The following is a 23896-nucleotide window of genomic DNA, read 5'->3' on the forward strand; positions in this document are numbered from 1 at the left end:
AGCCCTGCCCTGAGTGTGAGAGTGGTGGTGCCCCAACCCCCTGATCGGCCCTGCTCTGTGCGTGACAGGGTACGGAGCTCCAACCCCCCTGATGGGCCCTGTTCTGTGCATGATAGGGGGCAGTGCCCCAACCCCCCAATTGGCCCTACCCTGAGCGTGACTGAGGGTGGCATCACAACCTCCCAATCGCCCTGCTCTGTGCATGACAGGGGGCGGTGCCCCAACTCCCCAATCGGCCAAGCTCTGAGCCCAACCAGCAGCTGCACCTAGGGATTGGGCCTGCCCTCTGCCACCCGGGAGCAGGCCTAAGCCAGCAGGTCGTTATCTCCCGAGGGTCCCAGACTGCGAGAGGGCACAGGCCGGGCTGAGGGACCCCCCTCCCCCCCGAGTGCACAAATTTTTGTGAACCGGGCCTCTAGTAAAAGTATAATATGCAAATTGTATGAACATCCGTCCAGACATCCTTCGGATGACCTTCTGGACAGCCTTCCGGATGAAGCTGGAGCTGCAGCCGCAGGATTGAGGCAGCCACCGTGGCTGTGAGGGAGGGCTTGAGGCAGCCACTATTGCTGCGAAGGCCTACTCTTGCATGCATTTCATGCATCGGGCCTCTAGTTTAACTATAAATGTTTGCAGTTGGTTCTCAGTAATGGCTGTGTTTCATAACCAGCTTATGATATTCCTGAGAATTTAACATTGGCATTAACCAGCCAGTATGAGCTGTCTCCAGCACACTACTGCCTATAATCCTTGCCACTCAGGCAGTTTGACTATAAGAAGCCTCTTCCTAATCTTGAAGTAGAAGGGGAATATTCCTAAAGAAGCGCGTGTTTTCCCTTGGAGGGATTGGCTGGAAGTTTGTACCAGACAGTGACCAAGGGAGATCAGCATGTCCTGGGGCTGTAGCCGGTTATCAGTGGCTCTGACCTGGGTTCCAACTGTGACACTGGTAGTGCCAACCCCCCAATAACTCTGAGGCAATGGAGGGGGAGACAGCAGCCATGGCCTTCTGAAAGGCTGCTCCTTTCAAAGCCCAGTCTTTAGAAGTATGTCCAAGTCCCTGTTCTCCCAGCACAGGCATCGATAGAAATATTAGTAATTTTTTAAAAATAATTGTTTTAAAGTATTTAGAGAGAAAAACCTCAGAGAGAAGTCTAGTCCTCTTGTGTGATTAGCCTCAAGTAATTTTGCTTTGAGCATTAAAAGGCAATGGGAGGGCCCTGGCGGGTGTTGCTCAGTCATCCTGCACTCCAAAGTGGCGCAGGTTGGATTCCCAGGCAAGGGCATGTACCTGGGTTGCGGGTTCTCTCCTTACCCCTACTTGGGGCTCATGCTGGAGGCAACCAGTTGATGTGTCTCTCTCACATCAATGTTCCTCTCTCCCTTTCTCCTTGCCTCCCTTCCACTCTTTCTAAAAAGCAATGGAAAAATACCCTTAGGTGAGGATTCACACACACACACACACACACACACACACACACACACACACACGATGGACCGCCTAGCAAAGGACCAGAGGGAACATTGTCTAATTACATGCGGATTTAATACCTAATGGAAACCTACAACAAAGTTAGAAAATATTCATTTTAGAAAATTACCACACAAAAAGCTTCAAAAAGTTGTGTTTTTATTCACTGACATTATGGTTTATTAAGTCAATAGATGAACATAGCATTCCTTGATGGCTGAATTAAAATGTAAGCAATGCAGACTTCTCAAAATTCACATTATCTGTGCTGGGGAAAGGATTGTGCATGCTACAATTAAAAATGTTTATATTTAATTACTCTTGACATGATATAGAAAAATACCACATTTCTAGGAGCAAAGCAAGTAGAAGACAGAGGAGTAATAAATGACACATGAACCAAAGGTTTCGCTCATCAAGTCCCAGTGTTACTTTTTTCATGGGTGATAAACTAATAAGATGAAAGTGGGGTTAAAATACAAGTCCCCTGTACTTTTACAATCCTGGATTGACTGAATAATTCTATGGTGCATTTTAAGGTGTTTTTGTCAAGAGCAAATTTCTTTTGATTTTCCAAAGAGCTGAGCTAAACAACAGCTTCATGATCCTAAAAAATGCATTAAAAACGAGGTCTTAGAAAACAGGCAATTTCTTTAAGCACCTCTATTTCCCTGTTACCTGGACTGGTAAAAATATAGAAAGGATAATGACAAATAAAAAGCAAAATACATCTAAGTGCAAAGGTGAACATACATAAGAATTCTGGCATGTTTAGATTTCTTGACTCTTGTCCTGGCAAGTAGCATCTCAAGTAGATTTTTTAATTCATTCACTGACTAAAAGATAAAAAGTTTGGAAGCCATGGTTAGTATAAATCACAAAGTATTATATAATCATGATACTGAACATGTATAGAGTTTAAATAATGTTAACAACCCTACTGAGAGACAATATCATTTGCTCCATTTTGCAGGTGAGAAAACGAATTACATAACTTGGCTCAAAGTCCCACAGCTCATGTTGGGTGGAACTAAGAAAAGAATTGAAGTTTCCTGAGTTCAAGTTCAATTATTGTTGCAAGTGACTAAATTATCGATCTGGCCCAGCCATGGGACATGCCCACCTATCACCCCAAGCCCCTGAAGAATCGAGTTGATATTTTTTGAGATGCTATGATCCATTCTCTGTGACAGAATTAGAAGATGGGCACAATTTCTAGACTTCCGTCCAGAGTGGCCCACAAAAGGGTTTCAGCAAGCCATGGTACATGGCACTTTGTAAATAATGAGGTGATGCTCCTTGTCTATTAGCTTGCCAGTCCTTTCCTGAGAAAGTCATAGTGAATGGAGATTGACTTCATTATTCTTATAATCTCTCTCTAGGTTCAAGTCCAGAAAAGATTCATGAAAGAGGAGTAGGAATAACTTCTTCCCTATAATTTATCCTGAGTCTTTCCCTATGTATGATTTTTGTTGTTGTTATTACCACTTTTAGATTTAGAGATGATTTTTTTTCCCACTGAAAAAACACACACACCATATTCAGAGCCATTGGGTCCCTCACCCAGCTCAGATAGGATTGTATAAAACACAAAAATAATAGTTTCTTGAGACACTTTAAAATGAATAAAATATTTTTCCACTCATTTTCCTCTCCTCCTCCTCTCTGGCAACCATCAGCTTGTATCTGTATCTATTGAGCCTGTTTCTGTTTGGTTTGGTGAAAGGGGAACAAAAGGTACAAACTTCCAGTTATAAAATAAGTAAGTCAACTATACTTTAATAAAAAATAAAAATAAGATAAAATTTTTAAAAAGAAATAAAATTATCAAATCTTACAATGTGTTTTAAAATTTTATTGATTTCCTGACTTCCTCACAAATTACAACTATCAGCTCTTAACCAAGAATAAATTTGCTCATCAATCAGGGCTTTTTTTATATGAACTTTTTAATATGACCCAGCAATCCTTCTTCTGGGTACTTACCCCAAAAAACTTGAAAACATTTATTTACAAAGATATATGCACCCCTATGTTTACTGCAGCATCATTCATGGCAGCCAAGACATGGAGATAACCAAAGTGTCCTTTGATAGAGGATGGGAAAAAGAAGATATACTATGGAATACTACTCAGCTGTAAAAAAGATGAAATACTGCCATTTGCAACAACATGGACGGACCTTGAGAATATTATGCTAAACGGAAGAAGTCAGTCAGAAAATGCTAAGAACTATATGATTTCACTCATATGTGGGATATAAAACGGAAATTCATAGACACAGACAACAGTCTGGTGGTTACCAGAAGGAAAGGGCCCAATGTATGGTGACCAAAGATGATTTGACTTTGGCACACAATGCAACATATAGATCCTGTATCATAGAAATGTACACTTGAAACCTATGTGATCTTATTAACCCATGACACCCCAATAAAGTTAATTAAAATAAAATAAATGGATTTTTCTTCTCTTACCTTAGCTAACATTAAGCTCATCACTACCTAACAGAAATGTAAACAATTTTTAGCACATATTTCAGCAGTCCTAATCTCACAGATGACAAAGTAGCCATTTTCTCAACAGTATGTTAAACAGTTCATAATGATGGCTTATTTTAAAATCCTTCTTGATGCTATCACTTTTAACTGTAAAAAATTCTGTTTTAATATGTTATAGAACTCAGTGTCACATCTTTCTTAAATACAAATAAAAGTGAGAAAATATTTGACAATAAAGAAAGAAAATAAAGGTCTTACACCAGAGTCTCTTCTCCACCATCAGCGTCAGCGGCAGGTTTCAATGTGCAGGTCATGGCCTCACAGAAAGGATTGGTACATTCCTGTAAAGCACACACAATGGGAAGCGGGCTCAGCATTTTTCTCTGTAAGAGTCTGGCACAGGATGGCAATAACATTTCATTTTTTAAACTAAATTATTCTGCTATACAAGTGGTAAAGGCCTGGGGTAATGGGTTGGTCTAGTAGGAGTCAATGGGAGGAAAAGGGGACACTTTCAACAATAAAGCTTTTAAAAAATTAAAAATTACAAAAAACTTAATAGTAATAGAAACTAGCTCTTAAAAGGATAAAAATTGAATTATTCAAGAATCACCCCCAAATAAATGTGTCCTAGGTGATATCATGTAAATTAATTTAAAACTTCAGGGGAGAATATTTCTATGCTATAAAAACTGAAAATAGAGAAAAAAATATTTTAAATCTTCAATTTGTTTTACCAAGATTGCATAATTCTGATCATGAGAACTGGTAATTAATTCATACACACACATACACACGCACGTGCTATTCTCATTTATGGATATAAATCCAAAAGAAACTTGAATAAAACTTAGTTAAGCATCATTTTATTAATATAATAACTCTCAATTACAACTATGTAGTTTTTTTTTTTTTCACCAAATGCAAGGGTGTCTTAACTGCACAGAATAGAGTAACATAATTAATCGCGTTAAGAGACTTAGAAAGAAAATAACTGTTATTGTGATAGATGGCAAAAATTAGTTGGTAAAAATTCAGTAACCATTATTGCATTATTTAAACATATAAAAAAACCCGTGAACAGAATTATGTGCCATCGTGATGAAGAAAATCTATCTGATATATAACAAATATATCCAATAAAATAAAGAATAAGACAAGGATTATTTATAGTCTATATTTATATGGAAATGGTGGTAAATGTTATGAGACAAGAAAAAGATATAAAAGTGCAATAATTGGGTAGTGTAAATCACATTTTCACTATTTGTATGTCATAAAAATTCTTGACCTGGAAAAAAACATACGTTCAACTCTAAAAATATTGGGTAAGTCACTAAGATAGCTGTTTAAGATAATAATCAAATAACATAAAAAGTCATAATAAATTAGAACCAAAAATTTTAAAAAAACTTTACACATACTAATAACAACAACAACAAAAAAGAAAATACTTTAGAATAAACCTTCAAAATGTGCCAGAATTACATGGAGAACTTTATATATAACTTTTCTGAGGAACTTTCCAGGCAAATTGTCTTTTAAGACAATACTTAATATTGTGAAAATGCCAGTAGCCTTTAGAGTGAAATATGAATTTAATGCATTTCAATCTGAATCTGAGCTGTATTTGTGGGCAAACTGACAAAAAGAATACCAAGAGTAATATGGGAAAACTAACATTAAAGACTTGCTATGCAAATTCTGTATGGATAGATGATAGAGAGATGATAGATATGAAGAGAGTTACTGTAAAAGATATTAAAATGCATTGTATGTTACAATCATAAAAATAGCATGATGCTTGTGGTATATTTAGGCAGATAGAATGATTACCTTTAAAACCTAGAAAGCACTTAAATATGTATATATGAAACAAATGGCACATTGGATCATGGGAAACTGGATTATTCACTAAGGGTACTATATTAAGTATACATACTATGTATGCCATTTGCAATTAGAAGTACCTAGGGTTATGAACAACTTCAGTTGTCTTACTTGAGCAACCATATGGGAGTTAAAGCAATCACTTTAACAATCCATATCTCATTATAATTATAAAATATTTGGTATATTTTTTATAAATGATTAAGTCATTCTATGTAATCTCCTAATATAATTCAACAGCTTGACATTTCTGACTAAATATGCTAAAGCACAGAGAGAGTTTGTGCCTTCCCCTTTTAATAAAACCCCTTAAAGTAATGGGTAAGTCTTGCATTGCAATGGGCTAATGATTAGTTTTGTATCCTTGGAATTAGTTACTCAGCTTTTCTGAGCCTCACTGCTTCTTCTCTAATTTGGGATCACAGCAAAACCTAGTTAGTAGGTTTGCTGTGATTCATAGGCTTGTTGTGAGTAATGAAGGCGGGGATGTATATATGAAAGCATTGTGTAGACTGACACATGGAAAATCTCTTCAAATATTAACTCATTTTTTTAGTCTTAAAAGTAAGAGATTGCTAAAAAAACAAAACAAAAACCCACAACAACAACCAGAAAACACCACCGGAATGCTCGCCTTTGGAAACCTTGCCTGGGATGCTAGCAAATGTTCTACCAAACATTCCCCATCTGATGCCTCAGAGGGTCAGATTTTACAGGCATCAGCAGACTTAGAGCAATTGTCTTAGACATTCAATGCTAATAATCCATTTCTTACAAGTTTGTCCTTTCTTCTTTTTCTCCATTTTATTCACTTCCTGGTTTACATATTGGCTGGATGAGAGAAAGCCAGCTCTCTCCATGGGGAGGAATTGTGATTGGTCAACAGATGATCAACTGTGACTATGTGGCACAGGATTTCTGACTAATACATGTAGGAAAGCTTCTAAGAGACATATAGTTAATGAGTTACCTCTAAAGAGTCATTGAACGTCATACAATCATAACCGTATCCTGGCTTTTGAAATGCTTTTCAAAAGAAGCCTAAAGTCAGTGCAAATCTTCTTTTTACTGTGATTCCAAACTTGTCTTTAGAAAAAAATTTCCATAAAGCCCTTTTTTTTTTGTTTTTATTTTTTTTTTAGGTAAGGAAAAGGGAAGAAAACAGGTATGCCACAATCACTCTGTAATAAGTTTTTGAAACCATGGACATTTCCATACCTTAGGAGAGCCACAATCGCATGCTTCCCCTACTTCCAGAAGCTTGTTCCCACACACGGGTTTTGTTAGTATATTTTTAGGAATTGGTGCTTGCAGCAGGCACTTTGGTTTTCGAGAGGAAATGTATCTTTCAAAATGTGAACGGCTCAATGTACTGAAATCCTTTGGGAATTTTGAACTGTAAGCAGAAAACAATCAGGGATACCATGATATATTGTGACACATGAACGTGGGAACCTGACTTGTCTGAAACTATTACCAGCTCAATGGAAACTCCAAATTTAGTATCTGTTTAGGCCTTCGCTGTGTTACATGCGGAAGGTGACAGAGCATGCTGCTATGCTGGTTGGAAAACTGTTTTTCTAGACACTCAGTTATAGCACTAGAGTAATTTAAATGCCAGCCTGGATTCAGTACTGTACTAATTTGCAGGAGCTTCATCATTTGTTATCTTTGGCTTATTTAGCCACTGAGCGCTGAGAAGTAAGTGATAATAATAACCTAATGGAAGGAAGTAATTGCAGACTTTCATGTTCTATGTTCAAGAGTTAGTTTTATTCATTTCTTTTAAATCCCAAGTCCTTGCAAGCATCTGGTACCAGAAGGTAATTAATAACAGAAAAAAAAAATGGATGATTGATTGGTGATGAAGATAATTGTAATCATCTCAATTAGATACATATTTTTGGAAATATATTATTTAAAGTTAAAAATAACATAGTCACCATACTTATGCTCTATCTTGGTATATTTGAAAATCTTAAATAATGAGCCTTAATAGCTGGTAAAACTTGTGCATCAAGAGGCTTGAGGGTGAATTAATGGGATGCACAGCCCTTTGTAAAAAAAACAACACACACACACACACACACACAAAAATAGGCCCATCCAATTATAGAGACTACATCTGAATTCTTTCAGATTTAAGAAACATATGTATTTTTTCCTGCAGGGTGACAAGGTCTCACCTCAGATATTCATTCATCACACAACTCCCAGACCGACACTTAGTGTTGTATGGAACATCCGGCATACCAAGGGCATGACCCAACTCATGTGACATCACGCCTACCAGAGCCACGTTATTCTTTCTCTTAGCCTAGGAAAACATGCAAACGTCTGTTACTTCTTTGTTGATCCAGTTAATTCTTAATTGATTCAATGTTCAATAATAAAATGATAGTTTGACAAATAAAAAACAGTCATTAAATTCCTTTTCCTGTCATTGGTTATTGTAAAATGTGAGTAAACATTTGAAATGATTGGTTCCTGTGAATCAACCATTGAGTCAGTTCTTAATAAACATTTACTGAACTAATGATAATTTCTCAGTAAACCATGGTTATATTAATACATGCTTCATAGGAACTACTAAAAGATACCATTCTATGTATCCAGAGGCCTCCAAAAACTATTGACATCGGTAGTGCTTGGCCACATCCCACCAACCGGCACCTTACCTGACCTCTCTGGCCATCAGTACTTTCAGGCCACAGAGAACAACTGGATTCCCTTTCTCTCCTAATAGTCCTGCTCTTACTTCCTAATACCAACTGAAGAGGTAAGCCTTCTGGGAGAGTCAATGTAAGGAAATATTCTGTTCTGTCATCCAAGGACCAAGGTCTACCAGTAGTTTTATTTCTACCTTTGTTTACTGGCTCAGCAAATGCCCATTGTACAAACTTCATATAAGGCATTATGCTGGTCCTCATAGAGGATATAAGACCACAGAGAACTTTACTATAGGCTTACAAACCTCAATAACAGCAACTGAAGTTGGGGAACACAAGGAATTCGCGGCTGCCATGCCTGCACGTCGATTGTTGAAGGCAATTCCACTGTATGAGAGTTACAGGTACACTGTCACAATTTGAGTCTTTAGAACCATTAGCTGTTGTCAGTTATGTTTTAGATTTCCATTGTTATCCTACCTTTTTATATTTATTAGGGGCCATAAAAGCTTATCCTATTCCATAGAATTATTTTTTAATATCTATTTTTTATTGTTGACAGTATTACAGATATCTCCCATTGTCTCCCCCCTTTACCCATCTCCTCCCAGCTCCTACCTGCCCCCAGCTTTTCACTACCTTATTGCCTGTGTCCATGGGCATATAAGTATATAAGTTCTTTAGTTTATCCCAGAACTTATTCCCTAGAATTATAATGCTTGTCCCACATCCAAGAATCAATTTTAGTGATCTGACACAGGTCTAATAATTTCACAAGTGAATTGCTAAGGATAGAACTTCAAACTCTCTGATAAATGGTTGGGGTTATGTAACTGAACAGTAAACTCTGCCAAGAAACCTTTGGGATAATTATCTGTTCTACCTACCTATGCCTGGCCCTGGCCAGTGCATGCTCACCTGAGTAGCTGAGCATGGTCATGGGTCTTCATTTTCCCCCAGTTGGAACGATGCCAATTCAAAAAGTTGTTAAAGGTGACTCCTGTGTTGGGTTCCACCTTTATCTTATCACTATCAGACCAGATTTCCATACCTACCAAGGCCACTTGAATGTCTATGGTGTTATAAATCTGTGGAAAGAGCATTTTTCTTCATAAAAATTTTGAGATTTCTTTAATGTTTTAGATCCTTTGCTGACCACAAGTGATGGATAAATGTAACTCATTTTTTAAAATATATTTTATTGATTTTTTACAGAGAGGAAGGGAGAGGATAGAGAGTTAGAAACATCAATGAGAGAGAAACATCAATCAGCTGCCTCCTGCTCACCCACCACTGGGGATGAGCTCGCAACCAAGGTACATGCCCTTGACTGGAATCGAACCAGGGACCCTTGAGTCTGCAGGCTGACGGTCAGGGCTAAACGTAACTCATTTTGAAAACAAAATTCTCAAAGTTGCCTTTGCTACAATATATATGATTTAACCTTGATGTTTATCTTTAGCTGCTAAAGTTCTCAAAACTGCTGACCTTAAACCATTGTGACCCTCCCAACCCCTTACTTGGTGAAACCAGAGGGAAGCCCCAGGCCCCAATGTGGAATCCCATGTTTACAGGACAAATATCTTACCACATTGAGTAGATTCAGCACATCAAACACAAAGCTTCTTATGGAAGTTAGATTTCCCTTATACATGTTATACTGTAAAATACAAAATACAAAGTATAATTAAACGTTCAAACTATAGTGAGAAAGTTGATGAAATATGGAAGTACACATTTTAATGTAAACAAATGTACATTTATTCCATATCTACCTTATATAAGATTCTGTGTTTCAACAAATTGTATTTCAAATGTAAGATTTTCTTGGTAAGATAAAAATTAGGCATTGATGTAAAATTTTAGTTTCATTTTTACATTGAATAAAACAAATTAATGATTTAAATGTTTTAAACCAATTCAATATTATTAAAATTTGATTATAAAGTAATACTTACTAGTTAGAAGCACTGATTCTGGTATTTTTGAATATATAAATGTAACTTGTAAAGTATAATTTTGTGTCTACTTTATATTTACATAATATAGTAAGAATTTAAAAATATTTTAATAACCCATTCAATTTTTTTTCAGTATTGTGCTTGATCTCCTGTAGGTATCTGGTATTAAGAATATTTCTAATATATGACTAGTTTGGATATTAAAGGGGTGGATGAGCAAAAACTGTTGTTGGCAAGACAGGTAGAACAGATAAGAAAATCAGGAGGCAAGCTCCGCATTTTCAGCCAGAATAGTTTATTGTTTGTGTTTGCTGATAAGAAAACTTAAAAGTTGGCTTAACTTGACAAGAAGCACACATATTTCATACTCACAAAGGCATTATCCAGCACCAAAAAGAGATCAATGTATTTCTCAGCCCGAAGAAAGTATTCTTGCTTTACAAAGAGTAAAAGAACATTGTTAATAATTATCTTTATCCTAAAAGTTTGAAACGCTTACAAAGAGGTTTATTTTTTCTTCAGAGGAAAAGTGAATTGATGAATAAGTGAATACATTATAGGCTTTCCCTGTACCAGTCATTGCTGAGCACAACAGTCGGTGACATATCATTGCCGAGCAACCGAAATAAACAATGACATAGGAAAGCTAAGCTTACCTCTGGACCACTGAGTGACCTAGAGGTCCGAATGCGGCCGTGTCTGCTGCCAACATTTTTCACTCCACAGGTGTGGTTAGCCGGGTCTGGCTCCTCCTGGTTATATGTCCGGACAGCATGTTCTTCTTGGTCTGTGTTTTTCAGAGGCTTGATGATATATCTTTGATCACGATGTGTGAAGAATCCCCTGTGAAACATAGAGACTCATGTTTGAGGATTCTCTGCCCCAGTCACACATATTGACCAGAATGGATTAACACCTCTCCCTCCATCCCAAGCTCAAACACACAGTACTGATTCATTGGCTATTGGCTTTTAAATTTCTAATTTAATAAATGGTGTTGGGAAAATTGGACAGATACATGTAAAAAGATGAAACTAGACCACCAACTCACACCATACACAAAAATAAACTCAAAATGGATAAAGGACTTAAACGTAAGACGGGAAACCATAAAATTACTAGAGGAATCCACAGGCAACGAAATAGCAAACATATGCTGAAGGAATTTCTTCTCTGATACTGCTCCTAGGTCAATGGAAACTAAAGAGAAAATAAACAAATGGTACTACATCAAAATAAAAAGCTTTTGCACCGCAAAGGAAACCATCAACAAAACAACAAGAAAGCCCACTGCATGGGAGAACATATTTGTCAATGTTAACACCGATAAGGATTTAATCTCCAATATCTACAGGGAACTCATCCAACTTAACAAAAGGAAGATAAACAATCCAATCAAAAAATGGGCAATGGACTTAAATAGACACTTTTCAAAAGAGGACATACAGAAGGCCGAAAGACATAGAAAACATGCTCAAAGTCACTAATTATACGAGAGATGCAAATCAAAATGACAATGCGGTATCATCTCACACCTGTCAGAATGGCTAACATCAACAAATAAACAAACAACAAGTGTTGGAAAGGATGTGGAGAAAAAGGAACCCTTCTGCACTGCTGGTGGGAATGCAGACTGGTGCAGCCACTGTGGAGAACAGTATGGAGTTTCCTCAAAAAACTAAAAATGGAACTCCCATTTGACCCAGTGATTCCACTTCTAGGAATATATCCCAAGAAACCAGAAACACCAATCAGAAAGGATATAAGCACCCCTATGTTCGTAGCAGCACAATTCACCATAGCTAAGATTTGGAAACAGCCTAAGTGTCCATCAGCAGATGAGTGGATTGAAAATCCATGGTACATCTACACAATGGAATACTACGCTGCGATAAAAAAGAAGGAACTATTGCCATTTGCAACAGCATGGATGGAACTGGAGAGCATTATGCTAAGTGAAATAAGCCAGTCAGAGAAAGATAAATACCACTCGATCTCACTCATTTGTGCAATATAGAGAACAACATAGACTGATGAACAGGAACAGATCCAGAGACAGAGAAACAGCAATCAGGCTATCAATCCCCAGAGGGAAAGTAGGGGAGGGAGGGGATAAGGGGGACAGATCAACCAAAGGACTTGTATGCATGCATATAAGCCAAACCAATGGACACGGACAACAGGGGGTTGAGAGCATGAGCGGGGAGGTTGAGGGTTAATGGGAAATGATGATACATTTGTAATACCTTAACCAATAAAGAAATAAAAAAAATAAAAATAAATAAATATAGGAATTTAAAAACAAAGAGCTAATCAGTATTTCTCAATACTAAAATAGAGCCTGTTTTATTTACTCAGAGAACTGTGAACAATAATTACTAAGATGAAGCTATACCAAAGTAAAATTTGTACATATATTTATCACATATTTCTTGACAGGTCTTAGAAAAATAGTGGAGAATAAACTAAAGGAGTGTATAGATACCAAGAACCCCAGTGAAGAGAAAGAATGATGAGCAGATTAGCAAGAGGAACAGTTTGGAACTAGTAGTTTAAAGAATTCCACTTTATAGTAATAAAATTCTTTCAGAAATAGGAAGTTGAATCCATATAATGGAATATTACAAAGCTTACATAACCATTTAAGGTTTCATTTATGAAAGTATCTTATAAAAAGGGGAAAAGCTTTGATGTTGTGGTATGAGCTACGTGAGAAAAACAATTATGTGTATTTTATTTCATATTTCAGCCACATAAGAGGTATATTTGTCTATATACACAAAAAGCTGGAAATGGGACAAAATGTTAATAATAGTGATCACACAGAGGTAACATTTCATGGTGGTTATTTTCTTATTTGGTTTTCTTACTTTCCAAAATTTCCCTAATTGATAAGAAATACCTTTTAAATAAGGATAAATACCATACACATACACAATTTTTTTAAAAGTATGTTTCACCATAACAATTGCAAAGTAGACGCTAAGAAAATTAAATAGAATGTCTTCAGGGAGTGGGATTGCTCAATGTAAAAATGGATCCAGATATCATCAGGGTCCATAGTGTAGCATCTTGTTTAAATATTGTTAGGACTAACTTTTACTAGAGCAGCAGATTATAAAATGCTTGCAAGGATGATATATTTAGCATGCTATCAATGGAAACATTTAACCAATATAGTATAAGACATGATATCCAGGAAGGCATTTATCTGTGTAACAAAATGATGGTTGATGTTTAATATTTTGGGGAGTCATTCTCACCTCAACCCATTACAAGTACTAATGCTGGCAACAGAATTCTTATCATTCAGGACGTGTCCTGTATAGTAGCAGTGTTCCTAAGGTTGGAAAAAAGAAAAAAAGTTAACTACAAGAATAAATATATCACAATTGTGGGGGAAGCTGTTAACTTGAATATGTAGGAGAGGTCTTTGAGTAGTGACTGTGGCCAGACCTATTCCAAGAAACAAACACACTGGGAACTCAAGAGGTTTTATGAACTGCTCCACCGCCGACCCTGGAAACTCTCTCTATTGAATGACTGAGGTGTTTTTCTGATGCTAATTGGCACCAAAGAAAAGTCCAGGGAGGTTGAACCTGAGTGGGCTCCTGCTGACAGTGGACGCTGCATCCGAGAAGTAGCTAGCTGGCCTGGGGCCTACAGCACTCCCAGAGAATGCTCAGAGTTGAGACACAACTTGTGAGAATTTGGTTCCCTTTTGCTAAGTTGCTAAGACACTGTACATACCATGTCAATAAAATGGGGTATACATTTTTCTGGATTCTAGAGTCCTTAAAACACCGCACTACCTGTCCTGAGCCCTCATAATAATTGATCTCATTTACCGTATTAATTGGTGTATTAATGGAATTTCTTTGCTATCATCAAAATCCCTGAGAATTTCTCTAAAACTAGAGATTTAGATATGGTTGATGATCCATATAAGCAAAATAGGGGTCACTTGTGTAGAGTAATCTAAGAAAGCAATGAATAACATCCTATTAAAAATTGCCCTAACCGGTTTGGTTCAGTGGATAGAGCGTCCGCCTGTGGACAGAAGGGTCCCGGTTACGATTCCGGTCAAGGGCCTGTACCTTGGTTGCAGGCACATCCCCAGTAAGGGATGTGCAGGAGGCAGCTGATCGATGTTTCTCTCTCATCGATGTTTCTAACTCTCTATCCTTCTCCCTTCCTCTCTGTAAAAGAATCAATAAAATATATTTTAAAAATATATTAAAAAAATAAACTGACTTTTCTCCGGGGTTAACATTCCATCTGTGTTTTCCTCTCCTTTGGAAGAAACCTTGTTATCATAAACGCTTTCTCACGGAAGACTTGTACCAGGTGAAAAGTATCAGCCACAGCACTTGAATATGAATTAATTAATCATCAGATACTTTCCTTGGAGGTCAGTGTTAGCAACAATCCAGACAGATATCCACAAGATGAGAGTTTCCATGTGAGTAGGAAAGAAAGAGACATTTTGTGGCAGAAGTCTTACCTGTGATATTTTTTAGAGATACACACATTTGAGATGCTATGGGGGTGGCTCTGAGAGTCACTTAACCTGGTAATACTCTATGATTAACCTTTTTGTAATCTTTTTCGGTTCTTTCTTTGGCCTTGATTCTTTGTCTGACATCTCGGCCTTGGCATTATTTGTAGGGTGGTGGTTTAACCAGATATACAGTATACTAATGAAATAATTTATATTCCATTGTTGACCTCAAGATAAATGCATGTATCATCAGAAAATAGTAAATAGTTTCAGGGCATTTTAAAACCTATAGGGGAGACTATTTTTAACCTACTAATAAGGCAGTTTAGGGAAAAAAGTAGACTTTTGATTGCTTCAAAAAATGCAGCACTTGGAAGTTGCCTAGTACTCCTACCTTTTAAAAATGCTGACTATGCTTTTTAAATCGGTTAACTCGTTGGATAGATAAGCAACTTGCTTTTAAGTTCTTCAAGCATTTTTAAGTTGTTCTTGGACTTATGAATCTTACAGCATAAGTGGCAGATCCAGAAAGCATCCCAGAAAGCAATCAAAACCCACCATGTTCTGAGGGCTTGTGGTGATTTCCTCGCCTCTGGGTGAGTAGTAAGTTTCAGCGTAGTCTGGCCCCAGGAGATGCCTGTAGAGAGCAGAAAGTTGCATAGTTCGCTCACTGTGGTAATAAAGGCTAATTAATACCCCTGACATGACCTCTGGCACTAAAGCAATAATAATGTCCGCAATGAGAAGGTGTTGACATTCTGGCCCACTGATCTTTTCCCAACATTGGAGCCCTGCTGCTGATGCAAATCAGAGCATTAGCTCCACCCGTTAAATCTGAGGGAAGAAATGGCCTTGGCTTCCTTTTAACTGCAGATTATTTATGCTCAAAATGAGTTATTTGGGGATTCTTTGCACAAAGAACAGATGCTGGATCATAAGTATTCAGAAAGGACCATTGCGTTCTGAGAGGATTTTGCTGACTGCTCGAGACCTCAGGGGAGGCCCAGCCCTGGGATCTATCTCAAGGTTGTGTGCCCCGAATGAACATGGGGCATACATTCTTATAAAAGCAATGGAAAGTCATATCAAAGGTGTAAGTTTACCTGGGTATAAAAGAATTTCTGCAAATTCTAAGAAGAATCAGGGGACAAAGTCATTTATATGAGCAGCTTTCTTTGTTTTACACTTTGCATGTAATTTCCTAGGAAAGCATCAACATTTCTGAGATAACATTAGCACAAATGCATCTAAAACATCTAAAACTCAATATACTGGATGTCCTTTACCTGAAATTACACAAAATAAGGTCTCGAGATTTATTTTTCCACGTTCGCTTAACACAAATCACTGATTAAACTTTTAGAAAATTAACTTACTTGTTTTTTTGTAGGTAGAGAATGACTTCTCCATTTAATATAATCTGATACTGAAGTTCCGGTTCATATTTTTCCTTAAAAATGTAATTATATGATATCAATTTATATTTCTGAGTCTAGCTAAAATAAACATAATATACTAATATATATAATATAGAAGGGTAATTGCAAGTGCATTTAAGACAAAAGCAGATCTCTTATGCCATTATAATATATAAAAGTAAATATAAATTGTGTATTTAGATGGATTTCAAGAAAGTACAATAACACAGTAATAATACTTACAGATTAAACTAATCTGTAGTTTAAACTAATGTGAGATAGAGACTAATCATTTGCCCTGTGTACAGTAGACAGTCACTAATGGATTACTAATGGGTTAATAATAAGGCACATATTTTATTACGATAAAATAAAACCAAATACACTAAAGAAAATCAACTCCAAACCTACTAATGTATATATATAAAAGCCTAAGTGACTAGCTGACCATCCGGTAGCTATGACATTCACTGACCACCAGGGGGCAGACACTCAATGCAGGAGCAGAAACCACAGGCATGGAAACATGGAACAGACTAATGAATCTCAGAGGGAAGGAGGGAGAGGGGAGGGCAGGAAGAGATTAACCAAAGATCTTATATGCATACTAGAGGCCCATCTGTGCACTGGTGGGGTCCCTCGCCCTGGCCTGTGGGGATTGGGCCTAAACTGGCTCTACAACATCCCCCAAGGTGTCCCAGATTGCAAGAGGGTGCAGGCCAGGAAGAGGTACCCCACCAGTGCACGAATCCATGCACCCAGCCTCTAGTAGTTATATAAACACTAGAAACTGATAGAAATATTTACAATAATGTAATAGTCAATAAGTTAATATCCTTAATACATTATTAAAATCTTATTCATGAGATAATGTTCAGTTCTCCATTATAGACAAAATAGCCAAGGAAAAGGCAATTCATTTAGGAAGAGGAGGAGGGTAGGAGAAAGGGTTTTAGGATCTTGGCAAGGAATATTGTCAAAAATGGCTGCCTTTCCTGGGCTCCTTTTTTTCTCTCCTTCCCCCCATTTCAGAAACTTGAAGAAATGCCTAAGTAGCTTTATTCTTTCTGATCAAGTAAGGCAGTTAACTCCCTTTCTGCTGCTTAATTGTAAAAACATTCTAAGAAATTCCATGTTCTCTCCTGGATGAAGATTAAACCATGAGATGTTGACTGTGACATCACTTCTATTAGTTAAAAGGCTCTTTATTGTCTCTTCAGATAATTGTAAAACCCACAGTCATTTACATTACTTACCTCTTTATCATGTGTCTCTGTTTGGTTGTTCTGTATCTCCCTTTTGTGTAAAATATGCAGTTTTTTCGGATGAACTACTTCATAGCCTTCAAATTCAGGTATTTGCCTTATGGCTATTGCTAGGGAAAGAGAGATAATAGTGATATATAATATTGAAGGATTTTGTTTTGATTTTGCTTGGTTGGTCTGTTAAAATGGCATGAGCGACTGTATTCTCATTGAGAAAATAAACATTAAAAACAAGTTCTTCTTTCTACTGGAACTTGGAAAACAAAGTTTTTTTCCTTTTGTTCTCCATTCCCCCGACCCTTGGTTCTGGAAAGACCTAATGATGATAGAACAATGCTTTGGATATCTCCCAATATGTGTAAACTCTGGGCCACCATGCTCAGAAAGGGCAGGTTTTGGATTAGAACACAGTTTATAGGAGCCAGGAATTCTTCCTGTAGTAATCCAGTTTCTTCTTCCTCTATTGTCCTCTACAAAATTGTGAATTTTTCTTTTAATGGTCTCAGTGGTCTCTGTATTCCTTTTTATGTATTTTGCTCTCTGTGGTGCAATCCCTGACTAACTCCCTACCCCGAAAAGAATTAAATATTTCATAGACAGATAATTCTTCATTCTACTAACAGTTATTTTATTTCTCAGTGCAACAATAAACCATTGTGGTCTTTCATTAGCATTCACTCTCAGACTTTAGACTTCACAGGAAATAATGTTTTTGTTATTCTCAGCTGGAACAATTATAAAGCATAAGAGAGCCAGAAGAAAAATTTTATGTAAACTACATGTTCTGGATTTACTTGGAATTACATTAGATAGAGAATTTTCTATTTTACTTGCATATAGTAAGAAAATAACTGATATGGGAGCCAAAATTTTGTCTCGAATCCTAGCTAAATGACCTTTTAAGTAATCTTGTAAAAGTCACTTCAATTTCTATCAGTTTATTTTCTTAAAGTAGAGGTTGGTATAAAAATCACATAGCATAAATTTTATAAAATTAATTAATAACAGGTGGCAGGCACACCTTTATCCATTTTTTTCTTTATTCATTGAGTTTTGTTTTTAAATGTTTCTATTTTCACAGATAAGTGTCAATGCTTAGAGACAAATTCTCACTCAGTGTTGACAGTCAGTGTGACTTTAGGCAATTCTATACCTGGCCCATGTGGACAACCTGAAGGGAAGCAGTAAATCATAAAAATCTCTTCTAATCAACCTTCAAAGTTCTGCTGTGATGGTATCCTAAGAAGAATTCACCACACATGAAGAAAAGAGCATTTATAAATATATTACTAAAAGTCTTTATCAAAAGAGAATATGAACCCTATTATGGAAAGAGTTCTGAAATTAAAATTAGAGTGAATTTTAATTTAATAATATATTTTCCCAACTCTAATACTAATTGGTCAGTTGGTCAATTAATTTTTAATTTTGCTTACTAATGTAATTATGTCTAACAACTCTAATTTTACTTAAGAGTCTTCCTTGTCATCTACCCTAGTGCAGCAATTGAATAAATTGTGTATTTAGATAAATGATTGTCTTTTAACAGGGTAGAAATATTAATGTTATTTAAGATAGCATGGATGATGGTTAGAAAATTCTTGAATTCTGGTCTGGAAGTTAATTATCTTCTGTTATTACAAACCAAAATATAGATCTTGTAGGATTATTGAATGAGATAAAATTTCAGAGACATTCTAATTAAATTATTATGCCAATCACAACACCTTGACAATGAGCACAATTTATGTAAATTGAGTAAATATACCAAAATACAAATGGTAATGATATTTGGGTCATATGAGAATGCCACTTTCTTAAGGGTACTTTAAAAATGCATTAAATAATTTTAATTTTGTATAAAATGTCAATATATCAGCACTTACCTTTAGTTTGTACAATGAACCAAAGAACAGAGAGCAGGACCAAAGACATGTTGACGACTGCAGCTAGCTGAGAAGTCCCACACAGCATGAAGATGTGGTCTCCCCAGCTATTTATCTTCCCCTACTTGTTATTACAAATTGAAAAATAAATCTCAAACTTCACTTATGAGATTAGGATACGTTTACTAATGGTGTTGAGAGATTGCCAAGAAACTGCAATATCAAGATCATGAGAATGTTCCTCGTTGATGAGATGTGTTTATGTCTGTGGTTACGTCTGTTAAAATCACTTCCAGACAGCTGCTGGTCCTAGTGCCTTTGAGCAGTGGAAAAGTACCAGCTGAGACTTTTATGCCCATGTACATATTCACATACTCGTCAAACTAACTGAACCATCACCCTTGTTCTTCTATAACCTTACAGGAATTGATCTACAAATTTAGAAAACAAATCAGTAGTCTCTACATATTTTGTGAAACTGGCACAGAAAACACTAAATTGATAAAACAAGTACCAGGCAAAGTTACAAGCTAGCATACTGTAATCTCTCTGGTACTCAGTCTCCTTTTCCGTGAAAATGGGATGATGATAACAATACCTTCCTCAAGCTTTTTATAAATTCATGTAAGTTGCTCTGGCTGGGTGGGTCAGTTGGTACGCACATCATCACTTACACCAAAAGGTTGCAAGTTCGATTCCCTATCAGGGCACATAGCTGGGTTGTGGGTTTGATCCCTGGTTGGGGCACATGTGGGAGGAAACCAATTGAATTTTCTCTCTCACATCATTGTTCCTCTCTCTTTCTCCCTCCTCCTCTTTGAAAATCAATAAAAACATATCCTTGAGTGAGGATTAAAAAAACTCATGTAAGGTAAAATATACACATGCATGCACGTGTGCACATAAAATTATAAAGAAATGTAATTCTCTTGACAGCGTTAGCATCAAACAAATTTTACTACATATGAAATATGTTTGAAGTGCAGTATGAGTTCTACTGCAGAAAAATAACAATATTTTCTGATTTTTTTCATGGTCATAAATATCAAGAGTATACTAAGGAAAAAAACTTGAAAACCCTCACATAATCCCTCTCCGGCTGGGCTGGCCAACCTCCTGCATCCTCCCTGGCATTGATGATGCACCAGTGGGGTTTCTGGCCTGGCCTGTGCCCTCTCATAATCCAGGACCCCTTGGGGATGTTGGAGAGCTGGTTTCAGCCGATGGCAGAACAACCGGTCCTATGACACGCACTGACCAACAGGGGGCAGACGCTCAATGCAGGAGCTGGCCCCTGGTGAGCAGTGCGTTCCCACGGCCAACCTCCCCTGGCCAACCTCCTGTAGCCCCTCCCCTACTCCTGCTGACCAGCATTCCATGGCCCTCTTCTTCTCCCCCGCCTGGCCAGCCCCCCACGGCTCCTCCCCTTGGCCAGTCATCCCCCTCCATCCGCCTCAAGGAACTCCACCCATCAAGGAAGTCCACCCGTGCACGAATTTGTGCACTGGGCCTCTAGTGTACTAATAAAAGTTGAAAAACAAAAGAAAATTAAATTTTTTAGTTTTAGTGCTTATTGTATAAAGGGTTTTGGAAACCTATATTTTTTTTGCATAGCATTATAACAATGTTGAATATTAAGACTTTATTTTAATGACTTTAGAATATTGCTTTGTGTGTATTTTACATGTGTCTTTGCATGTGTATATTTCTTTGATTGCATTTATAATTATTTCTTTTGGATAAGTTACTAGAAGTGGTATTATTTAGTTTAAAAGAATAAATCAATTTGAGGTTCTTTTTTTTTTTTTTTACCTTTGCATTTTTTTTAATTTTGTTTAATTTTATTTATTTTTTATTGCTTAAAGTATTACAAAGGGTGTTACATATGTGTCCTTTTTTTTCCCCCGCCCTTGACAATCCCCTGGCCTCTCCTATCCCCCAGTGTCTTATGCCCATTGGTTATGTTTATATGCATGCATACAAGTCCTTCGGTTGATCTCTTACCCCCCTCCCTTCTGCCCCCCAACCCTCCCCGGCCTTCCCGCTGCAGTTTGACAATCTGTTTGAGGCAGCTCTGCCTCTGTATCTATTATTGAGGTTCTTGTTATACACTGACCCTGTACTTCTTGGAGAATTAGCATCAAATTAAATTTCCATTTATAGAGTTTACCCAATCTAAAATCTATCTTTAATTACTGAGCTTATTTTTACAGATACATTTGGAAGTTTGTTAGCATCTGATTCCAAGTTTTGCAGTTATCTCTCTATGTCTATGTTTTCTTTTGAGTCAGTTAAGTTTTCTATATTATTTTATATTACTTTTGCTGTTCCAGAAGATCAACATTCTACATATATTCTATGGTAGTTACCATTAAATTTTAACAAAATGTAATCTCAATTACCTCTCTACTATTAAATAACACAAGACCCTGGGATGGTGTAGCGCATCAGCATCTTACCTCTTGGTGCCTTATGTATTGTTGTCAAGTATTTTAGTTCTACTCTGATTTTCACCTGCAAGTTAGTCATCATCAATAGTTTTGTGCTTTATTCAGATGACCTATTTGAAATTACTCACATGTGTACCACCTTCTTTGCATATATGTTCTTTAGAAAAAAAGTTTCTTTGTGAAATAAATTATTTGATAAATCATTTATTAAAGCTTTCTAGAAGGAAGACTTCTATGTTTTCAAAAATGTTTTTTAAGAGAGTAGATTTATCTCACCCTATTCTTTAATGGTAGTTTAGCTGGGAATACAGTTTCAGGATGATAACTAAAAACTCTAGTTGGGAGCTATTTTACTATCTTGGACAACCACTGCTACTGTCAAAAATTCTGCTTTCAGTCTATTAAATGGAAATTAAACATACAAGTATTGCAAGATAAGGTAAATATTTATTGAAATCATTTTAAATTTGAGTTAGTATTACATCAATATTGAGTTAATATTGAGTAATACATTAATATTAAATTAATATAATTTCTGGGCATGTGAAGATGACCTTGATACTATCCTTACTATTGAGATATTCCTGCGATAAAGTATAATGAAGATAAATCTACAAACATACAGTTTGTACTATTGGCAAACATTATGATTGAGGTTTCTGCATTGTATTCAGGTAGAATTTAGAAGCATACATTTGTACAATTGGAAAATATTATGATTGAGGTTTGTGCATTGTATTCAGGTAGAATTTAGAAGCATACATTTGTACAATTGGCAAACATTATGATTGAGGTTTGTGCATTGTATTCGGGTAGAATTTAGAAGCATACATTTGGTGAGTAGAAAGAATCAGATAATATTGGCTGGAAAAGAAATAGGAGAGAGAAAACTATATGAGCAAAGCCATGGGTATCCTTGTGGAACTACAATGTGTTTTTCATGACTTGAAAATAACATAAAAAGTAGTAGGTGTCTGACACAAAGCTTGTGAAATATGCAGGAGCCAAGTTATGGAGAGAAAAATGCTAAAGGCCTTACTGAAGAAGGTACACATCTGGGAAATATTTAGCTCATAAAATTGTTCGACTTTATAGTTGATTGGGTGGCAACTGATGGAGCTAGAGAAATCTGCAATCAATTCCAAGGTACTTGGTCAGTTGATAGGAGCTGCACTCTAGTTATACCCCTTAAAGGCAGGAGGTATATCTCCTGGTTTACCCTTCAGGAGCACAGCACCTTGAAGATAATTGATGTTCAAAAATGTTCATTGAACATTTGTACCATGAAAGAAGTTTGTAAACTACATTTTTCCCCCCTGGAATACTGGTACTGTTTATTTGGTAGCTGAGTATCAGCATAAAAATTACAACTGTGGAAATAACATTAAAAAGATTATTTACTTGATGCATCTGGAGGGATTGAGCAATGAAAAATATATATGGACCCTTATGAATACAATATCCAAGGACTACATAAACATTGGACTAAATTTATGATCATGAAACTAAGAAATAACGACCAACATCCTGACCACAGAGAATTTGTTCCCATAAAACTTGCAACATAACATTCTGGAATGTTTCCTAATAAAGGATACTTGATGACTCATGGCAGATGTTTATTATCTAACTAGAAATGAAAGTTGAATGGCAACATGGACAAAAATTACAGTAAATCCTAAGAAACACCCCCCAAATGGGTGCAAGGTAACAAAGTCATTGTATGAAGAGTGAGATTTCACTTATGATAGGTGGTATAGATGTTGAAAAGACTGAAGGGGAAAGATAAATTTTGTTTGCAGGTGAATAAAGGTCTCTAAGCATTTCAGTGAAAGGAGTGAGAGAGGGTTCAGTAGGGTGTGCTAATTTATTCAACAAATATTT

At 36.6% G+C, this 23896-nt stretch overlaps 1 protein-coding gene across 1 annotated transcript; it reads right to left on the reverse strand.

Moving 5' to 3' along the window:
- Positions 1-1609: 1609 nt before the first annotated feature.
- ADAMDEC1 (ADAM like decysin 1) lies at positions 1610-19611 on the reverse strand (the record flags this gene model as incomplete). Its single annotated transcript, XM_081091309.1, has 14 exons — positions 1610-2307; positions 4231-4313; positions 7081-7258; positions 8049-8179; positions 8837-8918; positions 9450-9619; positions 10120-10191; positions 10865-10927; positions 11149-11335; positions 13756-13832; positions 15552-15630; positions 16370-16443; positions 17668-17786; positions 19563-19611. 14 exons carry the CDS (start codon positions 19609-19611, stop codon positions 2301-2303), a joined length of 1371 nt encoding a protein of 456 aa, XP_080947435.1. The 3' UTR covers positions 1610-2300.
- Positions 19612-23896: the final 4285 nt, after the last annotated feature.

The sequence above is a fragment of the Myotis nattereri genome (assembly GCF_964212035.1).
Source record: "Myotis nattereri genome assembly, chromosome: 5".
NCBI classification, from domain to species: domain Eukaryota; kingdom Metazoa; phylum Chordata; class Mammalia; order Chiroptera; family Vespertilionidae; genus Myotis; species Myotis nattereri.